At 34.0% G+C, this 25,490-nt stretch overlaps 1 protein-coding gene across 4 annotated transcripts in view; it reads right to left on the minus strand.

Moving 5' to 3' along the window:
* The window catches only part of LOC106668230 (ABC transporter G family member 20), a 151,896-nt gene that overhangs the window by 27,734 nt on the left and 98,672 nt on the right, over nucleotides 1–25,490 (minus strand). For all 4 annotated transcript variants that reach the window (XM_014396770.2, XM_014396780.2, XM_024230275.1 and 1 more), the window contains one exon: nucleotides 1,429–1,647. In XM_014396770.2, the coding sequence (XP_014252256.1) occupies nucleotides 1,429–1,647 (219 nt within the window). The remainder of the gene's footprint in view (nucleotides 1–1,428; nucleotides 1,648–25,490) is intronic.

The raw sequence follows: 25,490 nt of genomic DNA on the forward strand, positions 1-25,490 counted from the left end.
AGGCGTTGACACGGCGCTCATCACTGTAAGGTAAAGGTCCCGTGTTCGAATCCAGCGGCCCTGCATTCGAACCAGACATACTTACAAATGGGCTTTTTTTCAAAAACATCGGGTTTATACGACCTCTACTGTTGCGAACCCTCGATAAAAAAATAATAAATTAACGATATGGTTGACAGGAATTGGGGATTGGATTATGAATGTTTTCCAAACTAACGAAGAAAAAAACAGGGAGTTATTTTGAATAAAATTCACAAGCACAAAATACTTTAACAATACACGTATTTTAATTAAAAAGGACCAAGAAATCTATGTACAGTTGTAACCAAAGGCAAAAAAAAATCCTAATAATTGTTATTAAAGTAATAAACATCGTTTTTATTAATCAAGTTCCTAATAAAGGCGAACTTAGAAAAATTAGTGTTTCTAAAGTGTCATATAAAAATAATTGATACGTATGTAAATAATTTTTGTTTTGAGTAATGAGTACTTTGGCCGCGGTAGCCTAGTGGTTAAGGCATCAGACTCTCGGCTAGTAGATCCCGCGGTCGTGTGTTCGATCCCCACCGTCGCCTCTGGGCTTTTTTTCTGACGCCTCAGGGGACCGGTGGCCGCAATTGAAAGAATTTGACACGGCAGTCATCAATGGAAGGGGCGGGATCTCAGCGACCCTGAATTAGGTCCCAACCCCCTTCAAAAATGAGTTTCTTCGATGGAAGAACACCAGTACAAAGGGGGCTCAAGTTCCCATTTGTGTTGCGAGCCCTCCCCCAAAATATGGAGCCAGGGATAATGTACAATAAGCTGTACAGCTCAGCTGCAGTGCTCAGGAGGGAACTCCTCCAGTCCCTGGTATAAAAAAAAAAAAAAAAAAAAAAAAAAAAAAAAAAAACCTATAGAATCAGATGGTCATACCCTTCGATGGTGAGGGTGAGGCTCCGATGTTTAATCGATGGTGATCATCGATGTTTTTCTATAGATGCTCATCCCTATTTCTTAATTACATACTTCAAAATACAAAACAATTTAATTATCATACTGTTCTTTTTTAAATAATGTGAAATGTATAAGTCCTCAATAAACCAATCCAATAATCTTCATTCAAATAACATTTATAATTTTTTTTTAAATTATAAACAATAGGCTACGTAGTATATTGATTTAGATTGTAGATAATTAAAGAGATACTAAAAATACAGAAACAAACAGGTGTGTTTGTTTTTCTTTGAAATATAGATATTCTGTTGAGGTCTGCGATATCATTAATCACCCCAGACCGCCTTATATACCGAATAAAAGACCTTTAGACTAGGTTCACTAACATAGACCATTCAGAAGTTTCTAAGACAGATTGTGGCTATTGCAATATATACTATCTACTTCTTTAGCTCAATAAGTTTTCATAGCATAAGAGGAAAAAGTACTCACATGGTCCCCTTGCCGACAGTCATGTTGAGGTTTTGAAGAACGTGGTTGGGCGTCTTTGAAGATCCATAATGTTTGAAGGCGTGGCGGACAGAAACGGCCTGCTGCCTCCTCGTCCAAACGGTGCTGGTCTGGTGCTCGAGTTTGGGCTTCTGATTGTCCACAGTTACCACGTCCGGCCCTTCGTCCAAGCTCAGGGCTGGATTCACCACGCCACCTTCCCTGTTAAAAAAACAAAAAAAAACAGGTCAGTTAAGTTAGAAAAACCAGCAAGTGAAGGAACTTCATGTTAATGGAAAGCACCGTCAAAATGCTTGAAGAATGGAAGGAAGGTATAGACATAACCCGTTCAACACTACCCCGCGTAACAACAACGTACCATCGTAAATGTTATGATTACAATTTGAAATTCAGCCAAGCAATTCTTGACACATAGTCATTCAAGGAGACAAAGCAAGAACGGTGGAAATCGTTTAACTTTAAAGCTACTGAAAATTCACTAATTACGTAGTCTGCGTGACCAATTAATACGTTACAATTAATTAAGGTTTTTTGTTGAGATGAAAAAACTTAATGGCTCGAGCGGGATTCGAGCCCACGATCTTCGGCTTCATACGCCGCTGCTCTACCACTTGAGCTATCGTGACCTCGATCCACTCGGACATCAACTTTTGAAAAATGGCAAAAAGGAGAGAAAACTCATAAGGTGGGGTTGAAATCGAGTGGATCGAGGTCACGATAGCTCAAGTGGTAGAGCAGCGGCGTATCTAGCCGAAGATCGTGGGTTCGAATCCTGTTCGTGCCATTAACTTTTTTTCATCTCAACAAAAAACCTTAATTAATTGCTATTGAAAATATTGATCTTTTATAGGAAGAAATTAAGCAACATTTCACGATGGATGTTTAAAAAAAGCCATGACCGGAAATATATATTTTTTACAGGTAAGTGATTGATATAACACATCTACCAATACAGGAAGACTAAGGAACAAGATATCCTTGAATTAATACAATCCGACGTACAACCATTGACAAACGATGTATTTCTCAAGAACAACATCCCAATTAAAAGCGAAAAAAAAGAATTGATCGTTCCTCAAGAAACCACGCGAATTTTACCAATAAAAAACTAAAACAACATGGTAAAAAAGAAAACCCCTCAAAAAAGGACGATTTGCGATCTACGCGAATTGCCGAGGAACATCACTTGCGTCAAATATTGAAACGACCCAGAAGGATATATAACATAAAAAATTTGGGAAATTGTAATAGGGGTATTCCCGATCTTTGTGTTAATCCTGTTAACTCTGTTAGGTCCTGTTAGATCTAGAAAAATGGTGACGTAGACTTGTAAGAATCGGCCAGTTAACACTCGATTTAACTGGCCAGAGCCAATGTTAGATGTTAGGTCGAAAATGTAGTCACATTGCTATCCGTTAGGGCGTACGTAATCAACATGGCAGCCATGAATTTAACAACTGTTTTTTGTTTACACCTATTTTCATTCTTAAATACTGTTCGCGCCAAAAATCGGGAATTATAATTGTTTATTTTGTTTCCGAAATGCCGCTAATCTAGAATTTATCCTAGCGCTGTTCCCTCCCCACAGTCCTGTCCTGTTGCGTCCTAGTCCTGCTCTAGTCCTGTTCGCTTCCGTCTCGCTTCCATACAGTCCACTGTTAATTAGCCTCCAAGAGTGATTTTCTTTTAGTTTTCTTTCAGTTTTTCTCTTATTTTCAAGAAGCATTTTTTTTCTTTCGTTTTGTTAATTATCGCGTTCAAAATAACGCGAGTGTCTCCTCCCGCATCCTTAATGCGACACATCATACAGGGTTTCAACGGAGCCCCGAAGGTAATTAATAAACTAGGATTCTGTTTTATCATTGGCCAGAGTTATTGCAGGTTCTAGCTATTAAACGGCTCTCCTCCCTGGTTGTCGAGAAAATCAAGCCACAGTTAACAAGTTAGTATTTTATTTTGTATTTTATTTTATTTTGTATTTTTATTTTATTTAATTTTATTTTTATTGCAACCGACCAGCGCGTGCACAAATACCATTAATTAAATCAGACCAATGCATTTCTTTTGTTAATTTCTGACCTGTCCTTATACTCTGATTCATAGTAGAGACATCCCCTATGCTATAAATTTGTAGGCAGTTAGACGTTAGGATACAAGTTATGTATGTCGGCACGAATTGAAGCGTGTCATTTATTAGTAATTTCGGGTGCATAGATAGCATTTTGAATGAAAGAGTTGATTAATTTGCCTTTTTTATTAATTTTTATTAATACCCCTATTATGTAAAAAATAAAACTGTTGCGTCCCATGAAATTTTTTATCCATAATAATGCCAAGATATTTTAATACATCAGCGAAAATTATCGGTTGATGTTTAAATCTTTATTGAATGTTGTTCTTTTTTTTTAGAAAATAATAAGCCTTTACATTGAAAATAGTTAAATCTCATTTGTCTTTTTATCTGAATAACTTCTAGAACTGAATTACCACTAGCTTTTATATCTGAATGTTGGTTTTCTGCCATCGAAATAATAAATCTGCAGCGCAGATGAATGGCGGAGTATTCAGAGGAAAGAGTGTTTGAGCAGAGAGACATATGGATTGTTTGTGCGCCAAAACCCAGAGCCACAATGGAAGCCCTGTGCACAGCCTTTTTGGGTGGATTTCCTTTTTGAACTAAACCTATCTTAATGAAAGCTAATCGTTCAAAAAATTAACTTTTGGTTAAATTAAATGTATTTTTCGGGCACTGAAACGCTATTATTACCTAACCTGTCGACTATCACGGCGCATTGAACGCAACTTTAATTTTCACAGACAATACAAGCACATTGTGTTTATGTTTTAATTGACTTTCATACTTCTATACTAAAATAAGGTGCTATAATGTATTATTTATAATGTGTAAGATAGTAAGGTTGATAATACGTATCACTGGAAATTGAACATAAAATATAAATAGATACAAAGAGAATAATGTATTTATAGGCATAACAGCATAATCATATAAGATTATTGTACGTAAAAGATATACAGAATTCAATTTACTAATTTCGTGGTCCGCTTGACCAATTAATATATTACAATTAATTAAGGTTTTTAGTTGAGATAAAAAAGTCAATGGCACGAGCGGGATTCGAACCCACGATCCTAGGCTTGATACGCCGCTGCTCTACCACTTGAGCTATCATGACCTCCATCCACTCGGACACCAACTTCCCATCTCAAACGTATCAAGCCGAGGATCGTGGGTTCGAATCCCGCTCATGCCATTGACTTTTTTATCTCAACTAAAAACCTTAATTAATTGTGATATACAGGATATTACTTTTTTTGAAAGTGGGGGGAAAAATTAATGTTGGTGCTGAAGCTGTTTAAGAAATGGTTTAATGTATGTTTTTTTCCAAACCAAAAATTAGTTCAGTGCTGCATTAGTATTGATCTCGTCATTTTATTTAGAAGAAAATTACGTTCAATAAACAAGGTTTGACATAAAAGCGTATACGCTCGAAAGCTAATCCCCACAAAAACGATATCAAGAAGTATAACAATAATGTCACAGCAAAGAAAATTTATTAGTAGGTTATTAGGTATCTTTATAAAACATCACTAAATAATTGTAGGTATGGGTACCATCAGTTTATTATGGCTAATAATGGTTTTACAATGGTTATTCATGGTTAAGATAGGACTTATATTAAACTTACTATGACAAAAGCTGAATACTTAATATTATTATGTATATTTATAGGTATATTTACACGTGTAAAGGTCTCGGACAAAACGGTAAAGAACCCAACATACTTAAAAAAAACTTGCAGATGGGCTTTTTTCTAAAAACCGGCACCTGGTCTGTTAAACTTTTTCTTTTTTTAACAAGGGTTCACAACAGCAGAGGTCATATAAACCCTCAGAGTGCCGCTGGATTCGAACCCGGTACCTTTGCCTTACAGTAATGAGCGCCTTGTATACGCCTAAACCGTTGCGGACCGACGCCCCCAATTTTTGTTTAAGAATCCAGCAATGATTAAATGATACAGGAAGAAAAGTAATAATGAACGCTATAATTATAAATATGTATGTAAAACAAGAAGGGACGTGGGAAAAAATACAGAAATATGGAAGGAGTTCGGAATGAAGAAGGACCCAATAAATGGCATGAAGGATGTGAGAAACCTCACAAAGAAGCTTCGCAGGAAATAAGTACGAAGCATGTAAAAAACACATTAGATTGAATTAGAAAAAAACCAAGAACATTTTCCTGATTGAAGGAAGGAATAGTTGCCCAATGTTAAAGAAAATTCGCACAAATACAAAATACTAACCTCACATGAGAAAATCGGTAATATTAAAAACGGTGAAGTAATTAAGTTGGCCAAGGCAACGAAACTGCGGATTTAAGATGTATGTCGTGATCCCAGAAATACGCAGGACACGTCGTTAGACGCCCGATTAGATTCTAAAACGAGATTGGCGAGACAATGGCATTGTTCTAATATTCCTAAGTTAACACTAGGCTTTTTTTTTTTTTAAGAAATTATTCGTGGCAGAGTTGACGAATTTTAAAAAGTCTATCGACAACCGCTGATCAAATCGACTTAAAAGTTCATATTAATTAGTTTAGATTTTTTTTTAAATTTAGTTTTCAAACCTGATTTCACGAGAAAGGGCATGCTTATCGTCAGAAACCACATACTACCGCTTTTATTATTTTAAAAACAATAATTTTTTAAAAAAATTGGTACCATCTAAAATTCGACTATCAAAGAACAAACAAATGCTTTGTTCAGAACTTGTTTTATTTGTTTGAACGATAATTTTGGTTTTAGATTTGAAAATATCGTAAAGATCGAAAGTAAATAAAAACAAAAATTAGACAATGAAAGCTTTCTATTAACAGTGGTCATTGAGCAGATTATGCTTTTTCTAAAGCAAAATCAACATAAATAGTGAGTCATATTTACCATGCTTAAATTGGAATTCATTACAAAATGGGATTATTTCAATTTTTCAGAAGCTTTTTTAAGTTTTCACTGACTTTGACATAATTGACTGCGCTTAATTAATTGTCTAACTTGGTCCTTTGTAAATGTTCTCGTAGGTGTCGAAGCGGTTCGAGACTCGGAAGCGGGAGCCGTATGCAAATTGAAAAGAAGACAAAGGCTCTAAGAGCTACATAAGGAGCCAAGGTTGCATGAATAAGAGTTTTATGAGCAAAATTATGCACACGAAGGCTGCATTTCGACAAGACATCCAGGGCGCCCACGTGTTTCTAGCAAATTTGTTTTTGGATTAATACGATAACTTGAAAAAACAACTGTGAAAATGTACACAAATACATTTCATTATCTAAATTAATTATTTACGGCATAAAACGTTTTTAAAGAAAATTTAGGACCATTAACCATTAATTGATGACATACTTTTATGAGGAATTCATTTTGGCCAAAGAAACCCTATATTCGGAAGTGTTCGGCTACTTGTGTTACAAACTTTGCCAGTAGATTTTACATTCAAAATGGAACCAAAAAGTCCTAATTAGCTAAGGTCCGAATCTCAGCAGTTTTGGAGTTATTTCACTTTTTATGATTTTTTACGATTTCACGACCTTGCTTAACAATGATAGCTCCAAAACTAAAAGGTTTTGGACAAATCTGTTGTGACCATTGAAATTTACTTTAAATTTCAAATTAGATTTGATCAATTCAACCTGTAGACGTTAGTGAGATAAGCGTTTTATTAGCGAGAACTTTGAAAAAAAAAAACTTTTTTTCAAAGTTGAAAAACTTATTATGGTGATTCTAAACTACTATTTCCAAACCTAGAGACCAGCAAATTTCAGAAAACATTCTCCATTTAATATACTTTTTAGTGGTGCAATTGGTATTTATTACTTTTTTCAAAGATGAAGAAATTGATGAAGCAAAAGAAAAAAACCGTGGTTGAAGGATTGGTAAGATGTAAAATTTAAAAAAACTTAAGAAAATTTTGAATGAAATTATTAAACATTTTTTTAAATTTGGTTTCGAAATCGAAATAGTGCAAGTGTTTACTGATTTACCAAAACGACTACAACTTTGATTATTGTATTATTATTCTCCGGTATAAAAGAGTTTTCAGATTCAAAACTTTTGTAGTTAACTATGTGATATTTTGTTAACACTATGACTACTTTTTCTAATGAAGAATACCCTGATATACATCTTATGTACAGGTTTTGCGGGTTTAATGCGATGGCAGCGCGTCGAAAATACATTTTGGAGGGTGGAGAGCATTTAGAATCAAAATTTAAATAACATTTAATAAATTCATTCAAAATTTCCTTAAGTTTTTTTTCTCCTTCTTAATCCTTCAACCACTTTTTTTTCTTTTCCTTCATCAATATCTTCACCTTTAAAAAAAGTAATTACAAAAGCAATTTGTCCATTAAAAAGTATATTAAATAGAGTACGTTTTCTAAAATTTCTGGTTTCTAGGTTTGGAAATAGTAGTTTAGAATAAGCATAATAAATTTTTCAACTTTGAAAAAATATTTTTCAATGTTCTCGCTACTAAAACGCTTATTTCACTAACGTTTACAAGTTTAATATTGATCACATCTTACTGGAAATTTAACGTACTTTTCAATGACCACAACGGATTTGTCCAAAACCTTTGAGTTTTGGAGTTATCATTGTTTATTTGAAGCAAGCTCGTGAAATCTTAAAAAACCATAAAAAGTTAAATAACTCCGAAACTGTTGAGATAGTTAATTAGGACTTTTCGGTTCCATTTTGAATGTAGAATCTACTGGAAAAGTTTGTAACGCCCTGTATACATTTACAAACATATTTTTTTTTAACTAAAAACTATAGCAATATTTTTTTGCAGTTTTGGATATGACGTCTCCAAAATCCAGTTTGAAAATAGTGCTATCTCATTTACCTCGTCACTTTGCGTCAATTACATGTTCGTTCAGCCCTCGAGTTTACATTATTCCATCATCTGTCGAAACCTTCGTCATTCATTTCAGCAGATGATTTGCAAATAGCATGACGAAATCCGCCGACGGCGGGGGATTGATTAAACGACCATTGAAATAGCATACGTGACAGGTTAGTTTATGAATTCTAAACGGGTCGATCATCCTAAACCACGCCCGACTGCGTTTCGACTCTTTCGCTAACAACTAGCTATTCAATGTAATAAGGATTACCCCAAAAATGAACATCATCATTATATATTTGATAGTGCTCATCCTAATTTTGTGCAAGTCCGTAATAAGTTGATGGGTAGGAAATAAATTGTCTTTTCCACAATAGGAGTATATTGCGTCAGATGCTTTTCTGTCTAATATAGATTATAGTGATATGACTGAATTTTGAAAAATAAAGTAGTTTGACGGTTTGTTACATAGTTATAAGTTTAAAAGTGGGTGTCTGGACGACTTTGAACGTGGTGAGCAGTCTGTCAAGAATATCACTCGCCACGTCCATAATCGTACAGATATCCACTTTTAAACGTACGATCATGTAACAAACCATTAAACTGCTTTATTTTTAAAAAAAGTCACTGGAGATGGTCTAAATTAGACCGAAACGCTTCTCACGAAATAAATGCCTATTGTGGAAAAGACAATTTATTTCCTATCCAACAAAAATCATCCTATACGTTCATTGGTCCGGCATAGAGAAAATAAGTCATCTGTAGATAATGACGTGTTAGGGAAAGAAGTCGCGGACGAAGACCTGACTCACATCACCCTCCTGGATATCCTTTCTCCAAGAAACTTAATCACTCCCGATTAAAAGTATTCGATTCGGTCATTCCAAATGAAAGGACAAATGGCAGACGTGAAAATCATCTAGGATGCATCTGGTGTACGACTTTCCACTTTTCAAAGCAAAACCCCACGGTTATTTTGGATGAATGGGTTCTCGTAATATTCAATCTTCTCTTTTCCAATATAAGATTTTCTTCTAATCGATTTTCATATTCTTCTTTGGTACAGCCTTCAAAAGATGTAAAGTAACCGAATTACGTAAATTCTTTAATTAACAAGTGGATATATGAAATGAAATGTAATTTGATTTCATAATTTATTTATCTATTAGGTTTTGTGGTCCGATTGACCAAATACATTATTTTCAATTAATTAATCTTTAATTAGGGTTTGGGTCGAGATAAAAAAAGTCAGTGTCACGAGCGGGATTCGAACCCACGACCTAGAATTCTAGTTAGCTGGCAGCTGCTTAAGAGTTAGGAGCTTCAACGAGCGCTCAGATACAAGAGCAACACAAGCCAACGTTTCGCAAGGGAGCATTCTTGGTCCCATTCTTTGTCTCATTTACACTGCTTATTTTCTTATTCATCCCAACACCATCATTAATACGGATGACAGCGGAATTTTTTTCGATATTTCAAATTCTATCCAATCCTATGGATGTATCTACAACATCTAAGAATACTACAATTAATTAAGGTTTTTAGTTGAGATAAAAAAGTCAATGGCACGAGCGGGATTCGAACCACGATCTTCGGCTAAATACGCCGCTGCTCTACCGCTTGAGCTATCGTGACTTTAATCCACTCGGGCACCAACCTCCCATGTCGTCCAATGTCGTGTAATCTATTTGATTCTCGGCGACAAATGAAATTTCTACGGAGAGCTTTAGTGAAGTATACTTCATTTTGCTTATTACATCTATTAGGTTTCCTGGTCCGATTGACCAAATAAATTGTTTTCAATTAATTAATTTTTAATTAACGTTTGGGTTGAGATAAAAAGTCAGCGTCACGACATTTGAAAAATAGCAAAAAGGAGGGAAAATTCAAGAGGTGGGGTTGAGATGGGACGTTGGTGTCCGAGTGGATCGAAGTCACGATAGCTCAAGTGATAAAGCAGCTGCGTGCTTAGCCGAAGGTCGTGGGTTCGAATCCCGCTCGTGACACTGACTTTTTTTATTTCGACCCAAACCTTAATTAAAGATATTTATTTGTTTTAACACACTACCTAACATCAACCAAGTTGAACACTACCTTATGATTTACTTTGCACACGGATGTACATACATACGCTGAGCCTATCATTTCTCGCAGCCGCCGACAATTCCAGCTTTTGTAATGTACAGTACATTACCAACAGGTCTCGAGAATCAGCCATCCGGGGTGTTGGTAATCCGGGGCCAGACCACGGTCTTATCCCAAACCGAGTTTGGGTTCCACGGGCTATCCACATCTAGGTCATTTCAACGCAATCAGTCTCTAAATCCAAACCCACTCACTCTTAAATATATTTTTTTCCTATTTACTTACCATTCACTTAGGATAGTGAAGTACTCGATATTCCTCCATCACTTTTTACACATATAAATAACCTTAATAACTAATTGAGGGTCGATGAGGTGATAGATATTACGCCATCGACACTCGGAACTGCACACTCACGCCAATAAATACATTCACTCTCAACACACGCCACAAAACTATCAATTGTATATACAACAAATCAATCACCTACAGCAGGGGTGCTCAAACGGTCGATCGCGATCGACCAGTCGATCGCGAGTGCTTTTTGAGTAGATCTCGAGAAGAAAAAAATTTTTAATAAGTAGGTAGGTAACTAAACTACAAAAATGTATTACATAATAAAATAACACTGCTTGCGGCAAAAGGTGGCTTTATCAAAGGAACGCGCGGCACTTGTCAAAGAAAAGCCGCGTTNTCGATCGTAAGTAGTCTAAAAATATTGAGGTAGATCGCCAGCAGTTCAAGTTTGAGCACCCCTGACCTACAGCTAACCTGATTGCGGGTCCACTATTTAATTCACGCTAATAAATTTCTCAAACGAAACTTATCTAGTATTTTATTTTATCACGACCTTTTAGCACAAAAGGTTTACTAAAAGTAAAAAATTAAAATCACTGTAAAACATAAAAAAAAGTTCATTACTACCGGAGTCGTATTTTTTTCTGTTTTGGGCGGTGCATCCAATACGCTTTACAACTTTATGGTCAGTTGTTTCAATCAATCATGAAAACAAATTAATGCTGAGAAAGACAACGACCAGAGGTCAGAACAGGAGGCAATACGTGCTAAGTAAGCATGGAAAATTCCAAGGGCAACACCCACCTCGAACCGAACGCCGAACCGCTACGTGATACGATACTTGAAATGTCCGAAGGTAAAAGTCTAAACTAATAAGTATTTTTGATTGTTCAAATGTAGTTTAAGTTGTTGTACGATGACGATTTTAGTGAATATATGACAATTGTTTTATGAGTATGTGTTTGACCTATTTATTTTTCAACAACAAATTTATGTTTTAAGTAAGGAGGATAATGTAATGCTGTACACATTTTCATGTCAGTTACATAATCCAATAAAACGCAGGCCTTGGTTTACATAGCCGTCCGATGAACATTTTTTTTATAGCAAAAATGTTCGCTTGGAAAGGACACAAGGAAAGTGAGACTATAAATAATCACTCAAATTAATTTTAACGAAATAAGACAAATTATTGACAAAATTACGCTCACCCATTTCGCTTTTATTCATTTCTAGGCTGGAGGACAATGACGAAAGTTTAGAAAGCCGATCAAGACAATGAGAAGGCCCGTAGCGAAAGCGCGATTAGTGTGATGAAATTGTAGCCGGAGGATTTTGAATCTGCACCACCCTAAGACATTTCCGCAGAGGAATTTCATACGCAACATCGCCTCCTGTTATTATTCATCGGGGAGGTGAAAAATTTCAGCTTTCACAAAACTTCACATTTTCACAGCGTTTTGTCGCCACGGCGGATCGTCAAATTAAAAATTTAAAAATACTGTGCGACCGCCAAATTGTTTTAGCACCGATTATAAATTACAGGTTTAGCTTTTTATTAACTTGTCAAGATTTTATTAGCCGATCGAGTCAATAAATTATGCTTTTTCAGCCTCAAAAAAAATTTTGAACAATTTTTTGAGAAACCCTGATCACGTCATAAAGTTTTGAAAAATAAATTATATTCTACAATCGCTACCTTTAAATAAATTTACTTAATTGCCTGTCAGATGTAATGACAGTGATATTAAAAGTAGTAAACGTTTTTATCGTTCATTTATATCGGGTCCACAAGGCCAAATGAGATTATCCAATTATTAGTAAGTATAAATCCATTTATAAGTCGTTGCTGAGAAAAAGATTGCTATTTAAATTATAATTGCGTTGGGTAGACCTCGGTAACATAAACTTGCCCGTAATGCAATATCGACTGCGAGGTTAGTCTGGTGATTAAGTTCCACTGTTTTTATCAAGAATAAAGACGAATTGAAGGATGATGAAAATCGACATTTTGCAAAAAACTAAAAACGAACGTCTTGAGAAAACTTTCGCACTTGGAAGTAAGCGGTTCGTAAGATTTGTCCTATTATTAAACTAATGTCCTTTCTAGAATTAGCACCGGCCCTACAGACGATATCATTAACGGTTTTGGACATTCGACGGGCTTTCTGTAATAGCGTTAATCTGTTTGTCTGGAAAACTACTCCATTCCACTAATTAGTACGTTTATTCTGACAGTTTTTCTTCGGAATGTCTTCCATTCTACGCCTTTTACGTAAATGCTTGAGTATTCCCAGCGGACTTTGACAAAATTTTATATACAAATCCGCTTTAATCTAGCACATGCTGACCAACAATTATATAATGAAGATTTCCAACTATAAATAAAACTCTAATAATTTAATCAAATAGCACATTACCAAGCGAAAATAAAAGGCTTGTTTTATTTTAAAAAATTCAATTGTTTAAAAATACAAAGCCCAACATTCCAAAAAAGATAACAGTGTGAATTTTATTATGTTAAAATATACCCGGTTATTATATTAATTAGCTAAAAATCTGACATGATCCTTCAATTATCTTTATTAGCATATCTCAGAGTTCGCTAACTCTCATAATAAGTTGTTTTTCACAACTACGAAAAAAAAGGTGAAAACCGTCCAAAAAGTTTTCCATTTATCCGCCTATTATTCCAGATCATCATGGTTACAGATAAAGAAATTATTATTTACCACAATGTCACTTTGATGATATGATATAGACATCGAAACAGATTTAACTTCCATATTTGTGTACGCATTTACAAGGTCAAAAATATCTAAAATGTTGAAAAATATTCATACAATATTGATTGCCCAAAATACTAAATAAAGAAGTGATGGAAAGTGTTTTTTCGTGCAACATTACCAGCAGAATAAATTTACAATATTAAGAACAATTAGATAACAAGAAAATTCCCTGCAGATTTCTTAGATTCCTTACAGTAACACTTGCGTAATGAAATTTTTGATTCCATTAATAATTCTAGGTTTCATTCCATATATGAGACGTTTCACATTACAAGAAAACCCTAGTATTCAAGATCTTTCTGTTAACCCTGTTAATTCGGTTAGGTCCTGCTAGATCGAGAAAAATGATGACGTAGACTTAGAAGAATCGGCTAGTTAACATTGCTCGATCCAACAGGACAGGCCAATGTTAGATGATAGGTCGAAAATGTAGTCACATTGCTATCCGTTAGGGCGTAGGTAACCAACATGGCAGCCATGAATTTAACAACTGTTTTTTGTTTACTTGTATTTTTATTCTTAAATACGCGTTAATTAAATCAGACCAATACAATAGGGGTATTCACGATGTTAATTCACAAAAGAAATGTATTGGTGTGATTTAATTAATAAAAAAACAGCTGTTAAATTCAGGGCTGCCATGTTGGCTACCAACGCCCTAACGGCTAGCAAAGTGACTACATTTTCGACCTACCATCTAACATTGGCCCTGGCCTGTTAGATCGAGCAATGTTAACTACCCGATTCTAAGAAGTCTACGTCATCATTTTTCTCGATCTAACAGGAATTAACAGGGTTAACACAAAGATCGTGAATACCCCTATTTCTTCTGTTAATTTCTGACCTGTCATTATACTGTCATTCATAGTATATACATCCCCTATCCTATAAAGTATTAGGCTGTTAGTCGTTAGGATAAAATTTAGGTATGTCGGCACGAATTGAAGCGTGTCATTTGTTAGTACTTTTCGAGTACGTAGATAGATTTCATTTTGAATGGTAGAGTTGATTAATTTTTCTTGTTTATTAACTTCTGGCATTTTACAATTTAACACAAAAGAAAGCCATAACAAACAACAACAAGACTTCAAGGACAGTTATAGTTTTATTTTTGGTTCTACCAATCGCCACTCCCAGCATTTCGGAAAAATTAGCGTTTAACATGCTAAGAAAATAGGGGCGTTCATCATCTTAATGGACATTTCTCAATTCGAGTTAACAGGAGTTAACATTTTACGAACATCGTGAACACCCCTACTATACGTATAGTTTTAATTGGGCACATTAGATAAGGCCAGATAGATTTGTAATAAATTCTATTCCTTTTTCTAAATGTACAATTAGTGCAAAAAATGTGTCATTCTAGGGTGCTGCTCATTTTTTAGTATGATTTAGAAAAAAATAGATAAAAGAAAGCTAACTTAAGAGATAGCAGATTACTGAAAAAGGAAGTATTTATGTTGTAACTTGAACTGATATAAACAAGAAATTTATTTATTTCTAATATTTTTTAATAAGGCTTAGAAAGCATGCTATGTATTAGTTTATAATCAAACTTAAGACAGTCGCGATAGTCTTTTTATATATTTTATTAACCAATAAGATTTTTAGTTATTTATTTTATTCAAGTAATTGCTTTTGTTGTCCCACCTCGACAACGAACTTTTTCTTATCAACTTGCATGTATATCAAACTGGTATTTGATCATGGGAATACAAATTAATGGGTGTTTAATTATTTATAACAACGTCATTGAAAATTTATTAGTTATTGTTAATTATTATATTTTTCCATAGTATCATCACTTTGTTAAGAACTACTTTAATATAAATAAAAGATTTAATACATTTTTCCTTTTTACCAACTAAATATAATTTTATTTTGATTGATCGTCTTAGGAAAAATTCTCGCCAATTGGTTTGGCAATTAAGAAGCGCGATATGAGAAAATTATGGAAAACATATGGCGCCAAAATGCCTGATCGAGTTTAGTTCGCTCGATTCATCCAAACATAGTTTTTATGAGCGTTGCTTATTTTTTTCCCCCCGGCGACATTGACAATGGTTAAATCATTAGGAAAACCGCTTTTATGCCCCGGTTTTCTTTCTGCAGTGGGCTTTCTGTCTACTGATAACTCTCAGCGGCTTTCGTGGTTTGTCCGCTGCCGCTCTCTAAATTACAATTCTCCGTATAAATTCCCGAAGCCAACTAAGCAGGTTGCTTTTCCGCACGCAGTGTGAAAGTTTAAAGTTCTTTTACGCTGGTACACAAGAAAACCCCAAAAACATGGTCCAAAAATGTCTCCTTTTTATATATACATTTTCCCGATTATTTTTTTCTACTATAACCCAATTTTTCTACATCCTGCCTATTTATACTTCTTTACAATAAATAAACCATTTTTCTTACTGTTTCTTTTTTATGACTAACGAAAAAATATTTTTCCAAAAGATTCCGTAATCTTAATAGCGTTATGTTCAATCAATTAATTAAGGCTTTAAGTTGAGTTAAAAAAGTCAGTGTCACGAGCGGGATTCGAACCCACGACCTTCGGCTAGATACGCCGCTACTCTACCACTTGAGAAATCGTGAGTTCGATCCACTCGGACACTAACTTATCAACCCCACCTTTTTGAATTTTCCCTCCTTTTTGTAATTTTTCAATTAGTAGCGGCGTATCTAGCCGAAGGTCGTGGGTTCGAATCCCGCTCGTGACACTGACTTTTTTAACTCAACTTAAAGCCTGACTCAACTAAAAACCTTAATTAATTGAATGATATTAATTGGTCATGCGGACCACGAAAACTAGTGAATTTTTTATGTTCAATATTTTTAAACCAAAAACACGGTTTTTCGTATTCTATTATTCTACTGGTACAAGAAATCTAAAAGAAACTTATAAACCAACCAATCATTATGGTTTATAATTCTTTAACGGATTATTGTTAATTATTTTACAAGTGCTTAATGAAATCAAAAAATTTTCAAAAACTTCCTTCTTGAATTAAAAGAAAAAAATAGATAAAGAAAACATTACAAATCATCCCTGAAATGGTCCGTCTGTTCTCGCTGGTTTTATCTGTCAAACGCGTTTAAGGATTTTTCAATTTCAATCAGTGATTCTGTAATTTTCATATCCTGTAATTTTCTTTCTCTGTTTTACGAAATTTTTCAAGTTCTTTTTTCTTGCCTTCTCGCTTTAGTATATCGTGTTTAGCATATTTTGATGACTTTTTAGGCCGTCATTATTTACCGCAAACACCTTAAAATGATGTAATCTGCTGAGCCTTCGTTTTTTGCTAGAGTCATTGGCAACCCTGTGAGTCACGGCTTTCTAGCAGTCGGGCGCTCCCATGTCCATAAATATCTTTCGGTTGTTTAGTCAGGCGTCAATATCCTGGAGGACTGGACGCCGGGGTTTCCCCAGGATCGTGCTAAGGACCCAGACTCATGACCCCAAAGATCCGCGAAAGAAACCCGTTGAAACAGAAACTATAAAAAACCAGGTTTATCCGTGTCAATGACGTTTTTAGAGGAATTAGCGTGTTTTTTGCAAATAAGCGTGACATTTGCTATTGAAAGACATTTTACCTTTATATCTTCCAAGAAGAAAAAAATAATAATTTGGCCTTGGAAAATTTTCAATAACCGTGACCCAATAATTTTTGATAATTAAATAATAAGTAATACAAATAACAATTAAATCTGTATAATTTCTAATAATGCATAAATTGTCTTAAAGAGTTATCTCAGTAACTGTCCGACGAAAAACAAACTTAAGTACAATGAAGGAAGCATAACATAACTATATCAAACAAACAAAAGAAAGGCTAACCGACGTAAACAAAAACCACGAGCAAAAATAATTTTCTCTTGTTATTAAAAGAAAACAATACAAACAAACAACCAGGAATTTTCAGCAGTCGTAACAAACGAAACCTATTTAAAACAAGATTTAAAATACATTTCATTGGACCATGGTTAAGATTATTTTTTAAAAAATGATATAATTTTAGGCAATATTAAAGAATATAAAACATCTCAAGCCTGTAATTTACAAATAATAGTGAAATATTATTGTGTAAAAATGGATAGAAATCTATAGTCGGGCATTAAAATACATAAGTATAGTCTAAAATAGTTGGTAAAGAAGACCCAGAAAGAATTGAACATTTCGAAGTATACTTTATTTTACGTTATCATAATCATAGATTCTGATGTAACGTATTTAGCTGTTAATTTAATCAATTATTCTTTTTATCTATGGTCTTTGGTTGAGATGAAAAATTAGTGTCACGAGCTGGATTCGAACCCATGACCTGTCGGCTCAATACGCTGCTCTAACCCACTTGAGCTATCGTGACACATCAATTGGTTAGAGCAGCGGCGTATTGAGCCGAAGGTCTTGAGTTCGAGTCCCGCTCGTGACATTAATTTTTACATCTCAACCAAGAACGTTAGACAAAAAGAATAATTAATTTGAATAGTTAATATGGACAATTATGACCACTTAGCAAATATGGATGTTATGTTGATCCGTTCACGGAGTTATCAAAAACATATTATCGACTGAAAAATAAAATGCTATTAATGTTATAATTATTTAAAAGATAACGATATGATGTAAACGTAATAAATTGCGATGATCTTTAGCAAAAGCTGATACATATTGTAATATGAAAGATATCTATCTACATTTTATGTATATTCTTGGAGTTCCGTTAAAAATGTACAATACAAATAATACGATATGATTGTCGTTTGAAAGAATTAAAAAGTGTTTAAAATATCTATTCTAAATTAATGTTAGTTTTTGCCAACTCATGTTTAGTTAAAATTATTTACATAATTATTTGCTGATCGTGAGGTGCGTTCTGGTGTGACGTAGGTTTTACAAAAACATTTTCTTCATCGTGCCAACGTTTCGATCTTTATTGAGATCATCTTCAGGGCTTCGGTGTTTGTTTTCCGCGTAGATGTTTCTTGTCTGTCGTGTTGAGCGTGGCAATAATCATTGCCTAACGGTCACTAAATCCCACGTATTATTTGCATATACATTATTATTTTTGTGTTTTGGATTGTATAAATTGTAATTACTGTTGAATTAAACGTTAGGTTCATTGCAATTCTCTTGGATTTTACAAAATACTTTATTTTTCCAATCTCAGTCTATATAATCGCAATGATTGTGTGATTTATTGCATCGTTATTGCAAAAGGGGAAAGATTCTTGTTTTTAGGTTATGTTAGGAGTTAGTTATAACGGTGGTTTGTGATGAACATAGGCAATTGTTGAAAATTGCAATAGTCTGTATTGGAATGGTTGATATTATCACATCCTCTTCTTTAAATTTGCCAACGAAAATTGTTTCTTCGATGACATTGCTAGGTTCATCACAAACCACCTAACTCAAATATACCAACCGGAAAACAACTTTTCATCATATAATTTTAACCTTTTGTCCATGGTCGTGACTTTTTATTTAGGATTCTTTGTTCGCATTGAGATTGTAAAAACAAGAATCTTTCACCTACAAGCAACAAGGAAGTGTTGAGGAAGTATCATAAGAACGAAATTACATCCTACAACGTGTGATGTAAACCCACAATCGGAAATTTCACATATTACCATTGTGATTTCGTACGAAAAACCTAACAAAACAACGATTCAAATAAAATTTACATTTGGAATATTATGTATGTTATACAATTGCAATAAAGACGCGCCAACGAATTCTTAAAACAGCACACATACTACTTAAATTTGTATTATACACGTATTTTTATCAAGGGACAAATTGTTAAATAAATTAAATACTTGACCAATTGCTAATTCATTAAATATTCCATTCAATAAATTCACTATTTTTCGTGGTCCGCTTGACCAATTAATAACATTTAATTGATTGAGGTTTTAAGTTGAGATAAAAAAGTCAGTGTCACGAACGGGATTCGAACCCATGACCTTCGGCTTGATACGCCGCTACTCTACCACTTGAGCTATCGTGACTTCGATCCCCTCGGGCACTAACTTCCCATCTCAACCACACCTCCCGAATTTTCCCTCCTTTTGCCATTTTTCAAATGTCGTATAATCGGAGTGGATTCTCGGCGACAAATAAATGGCCACGGAGAGCTTTAGTGAAGAGCTTCATTTCAATTCATTAAATTCACTATTTTTCGTGGTCCGCTTGAGCAATTAATAACATTTAATTAATTGAGGTTTAAAGTTGAGATAAAAAAGTCAGTGTCACGAGCGGGATTCGAACTCACGATAGCTCAAGTGGTGGAGTAGCGGCGTATCAAGCCGAAGGTCGTGGGTTCGAATCCCGCTTGTGACACTTACTTTTTCATTTCGACCAAAACCTTTCTTAAAAATGGGTGGTATTTAGTGACCGTTAGTCAAGGATTATTTGTAGATCTGTATGACGTAGGTTTTAGAAAAACATTTTTTTTATAGTGCCAACGTTTCGATCTTCATTGAGATCATCTTCAGGGCCTGGGATTTATAAACATTGTTTAAATCTTATAGAATGTAGGATGTGGAAAAAAATGAATTTATACAATGCTAGAAATTCATTTTTTTTCCACATCATTGTATTTGGTAAAATTTAAATAATTAATCACCAAATAATCTTACATAAAAAAATTAAGTAATTGAAAAAATTAATTTAATTAAGGTCTATATAAATGATTTTACTTATTAGTGTTTTGTGGTGATTTATAAACAACAATTGCAAAATTATGTAAATTAAAGTTAAAATAAATAAAATTAAAATAATTCAGCATATCAAAATATTGGTGTCACGAGCGGAATTCGAACCCACGATCTTCGGCTCAACCTCTTGAGTTATCGTGACGGGTGACAAGTGGTTAGAGCAGCGGCGTATTGAGCCGAAGGTCGTGGGTTCGAATCCCGCTCGTGACACTAACTTTTTCATATCTACCAAACCCTTACGTAAAAAGATAAATTAATTGAAACAAGTAATTTGATCAACAGACCACTAAATATAATGTATTTAATAACAAAATATATTGAATGTTTTTGTCAAATGGAATAATTTTAATGATTAACGGCTATACACTTAATCGAATAGAAATATTTGTCTCTATGGAGATTTTTAAAGAATATCTTAAGGACGTGTCAATGATTGGAAATTAATGAAGGATTTTTCCCCCGGTGTCATAAATCACAAGAGACAAAAAACCGTCACCTCGTTCTCGATGATGAAGGGTCGATTAATTAAATCTGGCACCTCCGTCATTGGACCTACGATAGTCGATCTCGCAATAAGCACGCCAAGGAGACGAGTCCGAATCGCAATTAGTCATCAGGGGGGAAAAATTACAAAACCCCAATTCTTCTTAATAAAGAATAGATGGAATTTACCCTCTTTGACGTTAATACCAAAACTCGGGCCGGAAAACCTAGGGGTTTTCAGATTACCAAACTTACCTGGAACATAAAGCTAAACGTTACATTTTCGACGGTACGTCTGGATTAAGAGGAAAGGTCTAAATCATAACACAGAAAAATAAGAACAAAATTTCAACACGTGTAAAAGTCGTACGGCGAAAAAACATGAAATAAGGCCGACCGGTTCAATTAAGCCCCATTGACGTCAGCAGACATCCATTAACCTTATGATCAACCAACTTCCACAATCCGACAGATCGTGTCCCACACCACGGCCTTGCGAACTTCTGGTATTATTCCATCCGGTCGTTTCCTTTACTAAACGGCAAAAATCTATTTCATCAACCACATTGAATGAACACTGTGGTTTTTTAATTGACGAAACACTGAATCTCTTTCTAGTGCCGATTCTCAAAATCTCGTAAAATAAAACCTATGTGCAGGGAATGTTTGGAGAAGATAATTTATATTAACGGATCGCTGTTATTCTGTTGACATTTTCAAATTTTATGTAAAGAACCGGACTCAAATGTTAAAATTAATGTTGAAAGGATATCAAGGGTTAGTACTTGACGGTTAGAGCGTAGCGAAAAAAAATTTAAGTGTAGTAGTAGCTGTGCGTTACTAGGGTGATGTATTCAAATTCCTTTGTGTGAAAGGGGACAATAATGGAAATTATATGCGCCCGTTAAAAACAAAACTATTAGTCGATGGCTGCTCGTTAAGAGAGACAAACTACCTTTTAATCATGGGCGTTTAACTACAACTTCTAATTTTGCTCATTTTAAATTCTAACCACCCTTCCCCTAACATAGTCCCGTCACCAAAACATGGTGCCCACGGATCATATAGAAGCACACAAACGAACGATTTGTTCGATTTTCAAATGCCAAAGAAATGACACTTTAACCACACTATGGATACCGAGATTTAATATCGTTAAGTGAAGTAGATGTGTACCGCGAATTATACGTTTTTATTACGCAAATTAATGTAAGAAGAAATATTTGAAAAATGGCAAAAGGAGGGAAAATTTGAAAGGTTGTAGGTTGAGATGGGGAATTGGTGTCCGAGTGGATAGGAGTCAAGAGCTCAAATGTTAAAGCAGCAGCGTATCGAGCCGAAGGTCGTGGGTTCGAATCGTGACTCTAACTTGATCATTTCGACCAAAACCTTACATAAAATGGCTGGTGTTTAGTGACTATTTGAAGATCGTGAGATGGGCTCTGATTTGGACATAGGTTTTAGAAAAACATTTTCTTTATCGTGCTAACGTTTCGAACTTCATTGAGATCATCTTCAGGGCCTGGGATTTATAAACATTGTTTAAATTTTACAAAATACATATAGGATGTGGGAAAAAATGAATTTCTGGCATTGTATAAATTCATTTTTTTCCACATCCTACATGTATTTTGTCAAATTTAAAAAATTAATCTCCAAACAATCTTACATAAAAAGATTAAGTAATTGAAAGAATTAATGTAAGAGTGTACAAACAAATAAACAATAAACCGTAATGTTGTATAAATTTTATGTATTTGTAGCAATAATAGTTAGTTTGTCGAGTGATTTAAAAGAGTTACTAGGTCCCCAGTGTTTGTTTCGAAGAATACTTTCAACTTTCTTAACTTTATTGGAATTTATAATGAGATTTACGCCTTTTCCTAAATTCTTATACCTTTGAATGTTTGTTTGCTCGAGTTTGAATGGGAGTTCTACGTGCAAGATTTCTTTTTTTTTTTAAGGAATTTGTGAGGCTGCCTGAGCGGAAAGTTTCTTACGGAGTTATTGCGTCTTTGATTTATTATTATTGTTAAATAGCATTAGTGTATTTATTATTAATTAGAGTTCGTGGTCCGATTGACCGAATAACGTTTTTCAATTAATTAATCTTCATGTAAGGTTGAGATAAAAAAAAGGAAAATGGCAAAAAGGAGGGAAAATTCAAAAAGTGGGTTGAGATGGACAGTTAGTGTCCGAGTGGATAGAAGTCAAGATAGGTCAAGTGGTAGAGCAGCGGCGTATTTAGCCGTAGGTCGTGGGTTCGAATCCCGCTCGTGACACTGACTTTTTTATCTCAACCAAGATAAAAGATGATAAAACCATAAAGATGCATTTATAATATTTGAACGTAAGAATAAAAGGATAACGACGAGCCTATACTCATGCTGAGACTGTTTCTTGTCTGTCTCCATTATTATTATTGGCCGTACAACCCTATGTTAAATTATGGAACAAAAATTCTAATTCAAGTACAGGAATAAATTTTTTAATTTAAAATGGGTTTTTAGCTTACATTTGGCCTTCCAAAGTAAGTTTTTTTTTAATAAATTAAAGCTTTGGATGGCAATAGAATAAATCAGTTTGTGAGTGAATGCTTGGAGTTAGAGCATTATAGCACTCAGAAGGGATATACTGAACCAAAAGAAGGTTAAAAACTTAGGGCGTGAAATGTCTTTCGCCGTTAAAACGCGCTAAAAATTAATAATAATAATTATTAGTTATTAGGAAATAATAATAAAAATTTTGGAGTAAATAAAAAGCACCCTCTCACCCCTGAAATCCGCGATTGAAAGATGAATTGCGGATTGTTAAAAAAAAAGCCGTTTACAATTTTTCGCTTTCTTCCGGCGGAAGCGTGGGATTGCAAAGCTGCAGACTTTCACCGCAGTCTTCGACGCGGCTGCGATTTACGTAAGGGGTTCCAGCGTCTCGGCTTCCAACGTGGAAGAAGATGGTCCTTGCCTTTTGTTTGACATTCCCGGGAGAGTATCGCACAAGGACTAAACAATCAGGAACTCTCTCTCAAATACAAATGCCCTCATCAAAACCGTTCCAACCGTTTCGTCCTGGTCCCGGCCGACTCAAGGATCCACATTCGGGAACTTTTACACGTTTTCCTTTCCTTGAAATTATTTATCCAATTATAAATTTCGAAATAATAATTACCTACATTAAGGTGAGGGAAAAGTTCTTCAGCTCTAAGATAATGAATAAAATATGATAATATTGTATGACTAATTTTAACTGATTATACAGCCGTATTTTTAAAAATACCTGTAAAAAGTACAGTATTTATCTAAAGCAAAAATAAAGTTAAAGATTCATTTAAAATGATCTTATAAATGAAGTTTCAACGAATTAGCATATTTCAAAATGGTTTTCCAAAAATATTTATACAAATATGTGGTGTTTAGTGAGCGTTAGCCAATGGTTATTTTAAGATCATGAGATGCGGTCTTTTGTGACGTAGGTTTTAGAAAAACGTTTTCTTTATCGTGCCAACGTTCCGATCTTTATTGAGATCATCTTCAGGGCCTGGGATTTATAAACATTGTTTAAATTTTACAAATACATGTAGGATGTGAAAAATAAATAAATAAATTTATAAAATGCTAGAAAATTTTAAATAAAAAAATGAATTTATACAATGCTAGAAAATTTTAGATTCAGAAAAAAATGGATTTATATAATGCAAGAATATTTGAGATATAAATTCAATTTTAGATTTTTTTAATCTAAAACTTTCTAGCATTGTATAAATTCATTTTTTTCTGAATCTGTAATTTTCTAGCATTGTATAATTTTTTTTCACATCCTACAAGTATTTGTAACCCCTAACACGCTTAACACGACACACAACAGCGACACATCTACACAGAAAACACACAATTTGAGTGAGTACAAATACTTTGAATAAACCTAAAATTTACTATATTTTGTACATCATTGTATAAATTCGTAGTCATATCTCATATATATTTGCATAATTCAAACAATGTTTATAAATCCCAGGCCCTGAAGATGATCTCAATAAAGATCGAAACGTTGGCACGATAAAGAAAATGTTTTCCTAAAACTGCGTCACACCAGTCCTCATCTCACGATCTCCGAATAAATATTTATACATATTACCATAAATTACAATTTTTTATATATATAAATTTTATATATATATTTATATAAATATAAATGTTAAATATAAATTTAAATTATAAATGTAAACTTAAGTATCGTTCGTCCACAATGTTTCCAAGTACTCCATCAGCTAGATATTTTATGGACAAATTTGACTCTAATGCATTTTTTGAGTATAAATTAAATCTAACTAAAGGAGAAATACAATTTCGTTTTCTCTATTCCATTCAAATCTTACTGAATATCGGTAACAATTAGTAATTTTTAATTATTTTCATTTCTACGAAGTTTAATTAAATACAATAAATCCGCTTCTTTTAGCATAAGTTCATTAGCGTTGCATACATATTGTATTGAGGAATAGAATATGATAATATCGTATAACTAATTTTATGACTGCCGTATTTTTTAAAAAACCTATAAAAAATATTGTATGTACCTAAAGCAAAAGTTAAAGATTCATGTAAAATCATCTTACAGATGAAGTTTAAACAAATTATCATATTTCTAGATGGTTTTCCAAAAATATTTGTACGTATTGTTCCATAAATTACAATTATATGTATGTAAAATATATAAATGTATAATAAAATTTTAAATTATAAATGTAAA

Source organism: Cimex lectularius, unplaced genomic scaffold (assembly GCF_000648675.2).
Source record: "Cimex lectularius strain Harlan isolate CLEC.00 unplaced genomic scaffold, Clec_2.1 scaffold2, whole genome shotgun sequence".
Classification (NCBI taxonomy): domain Eukaryota; kingdom Metazoa; phylum Arthropoda; class Insecta; order Hemiptera; family Cimicidae; genus Cimex; species Cimex lectularius.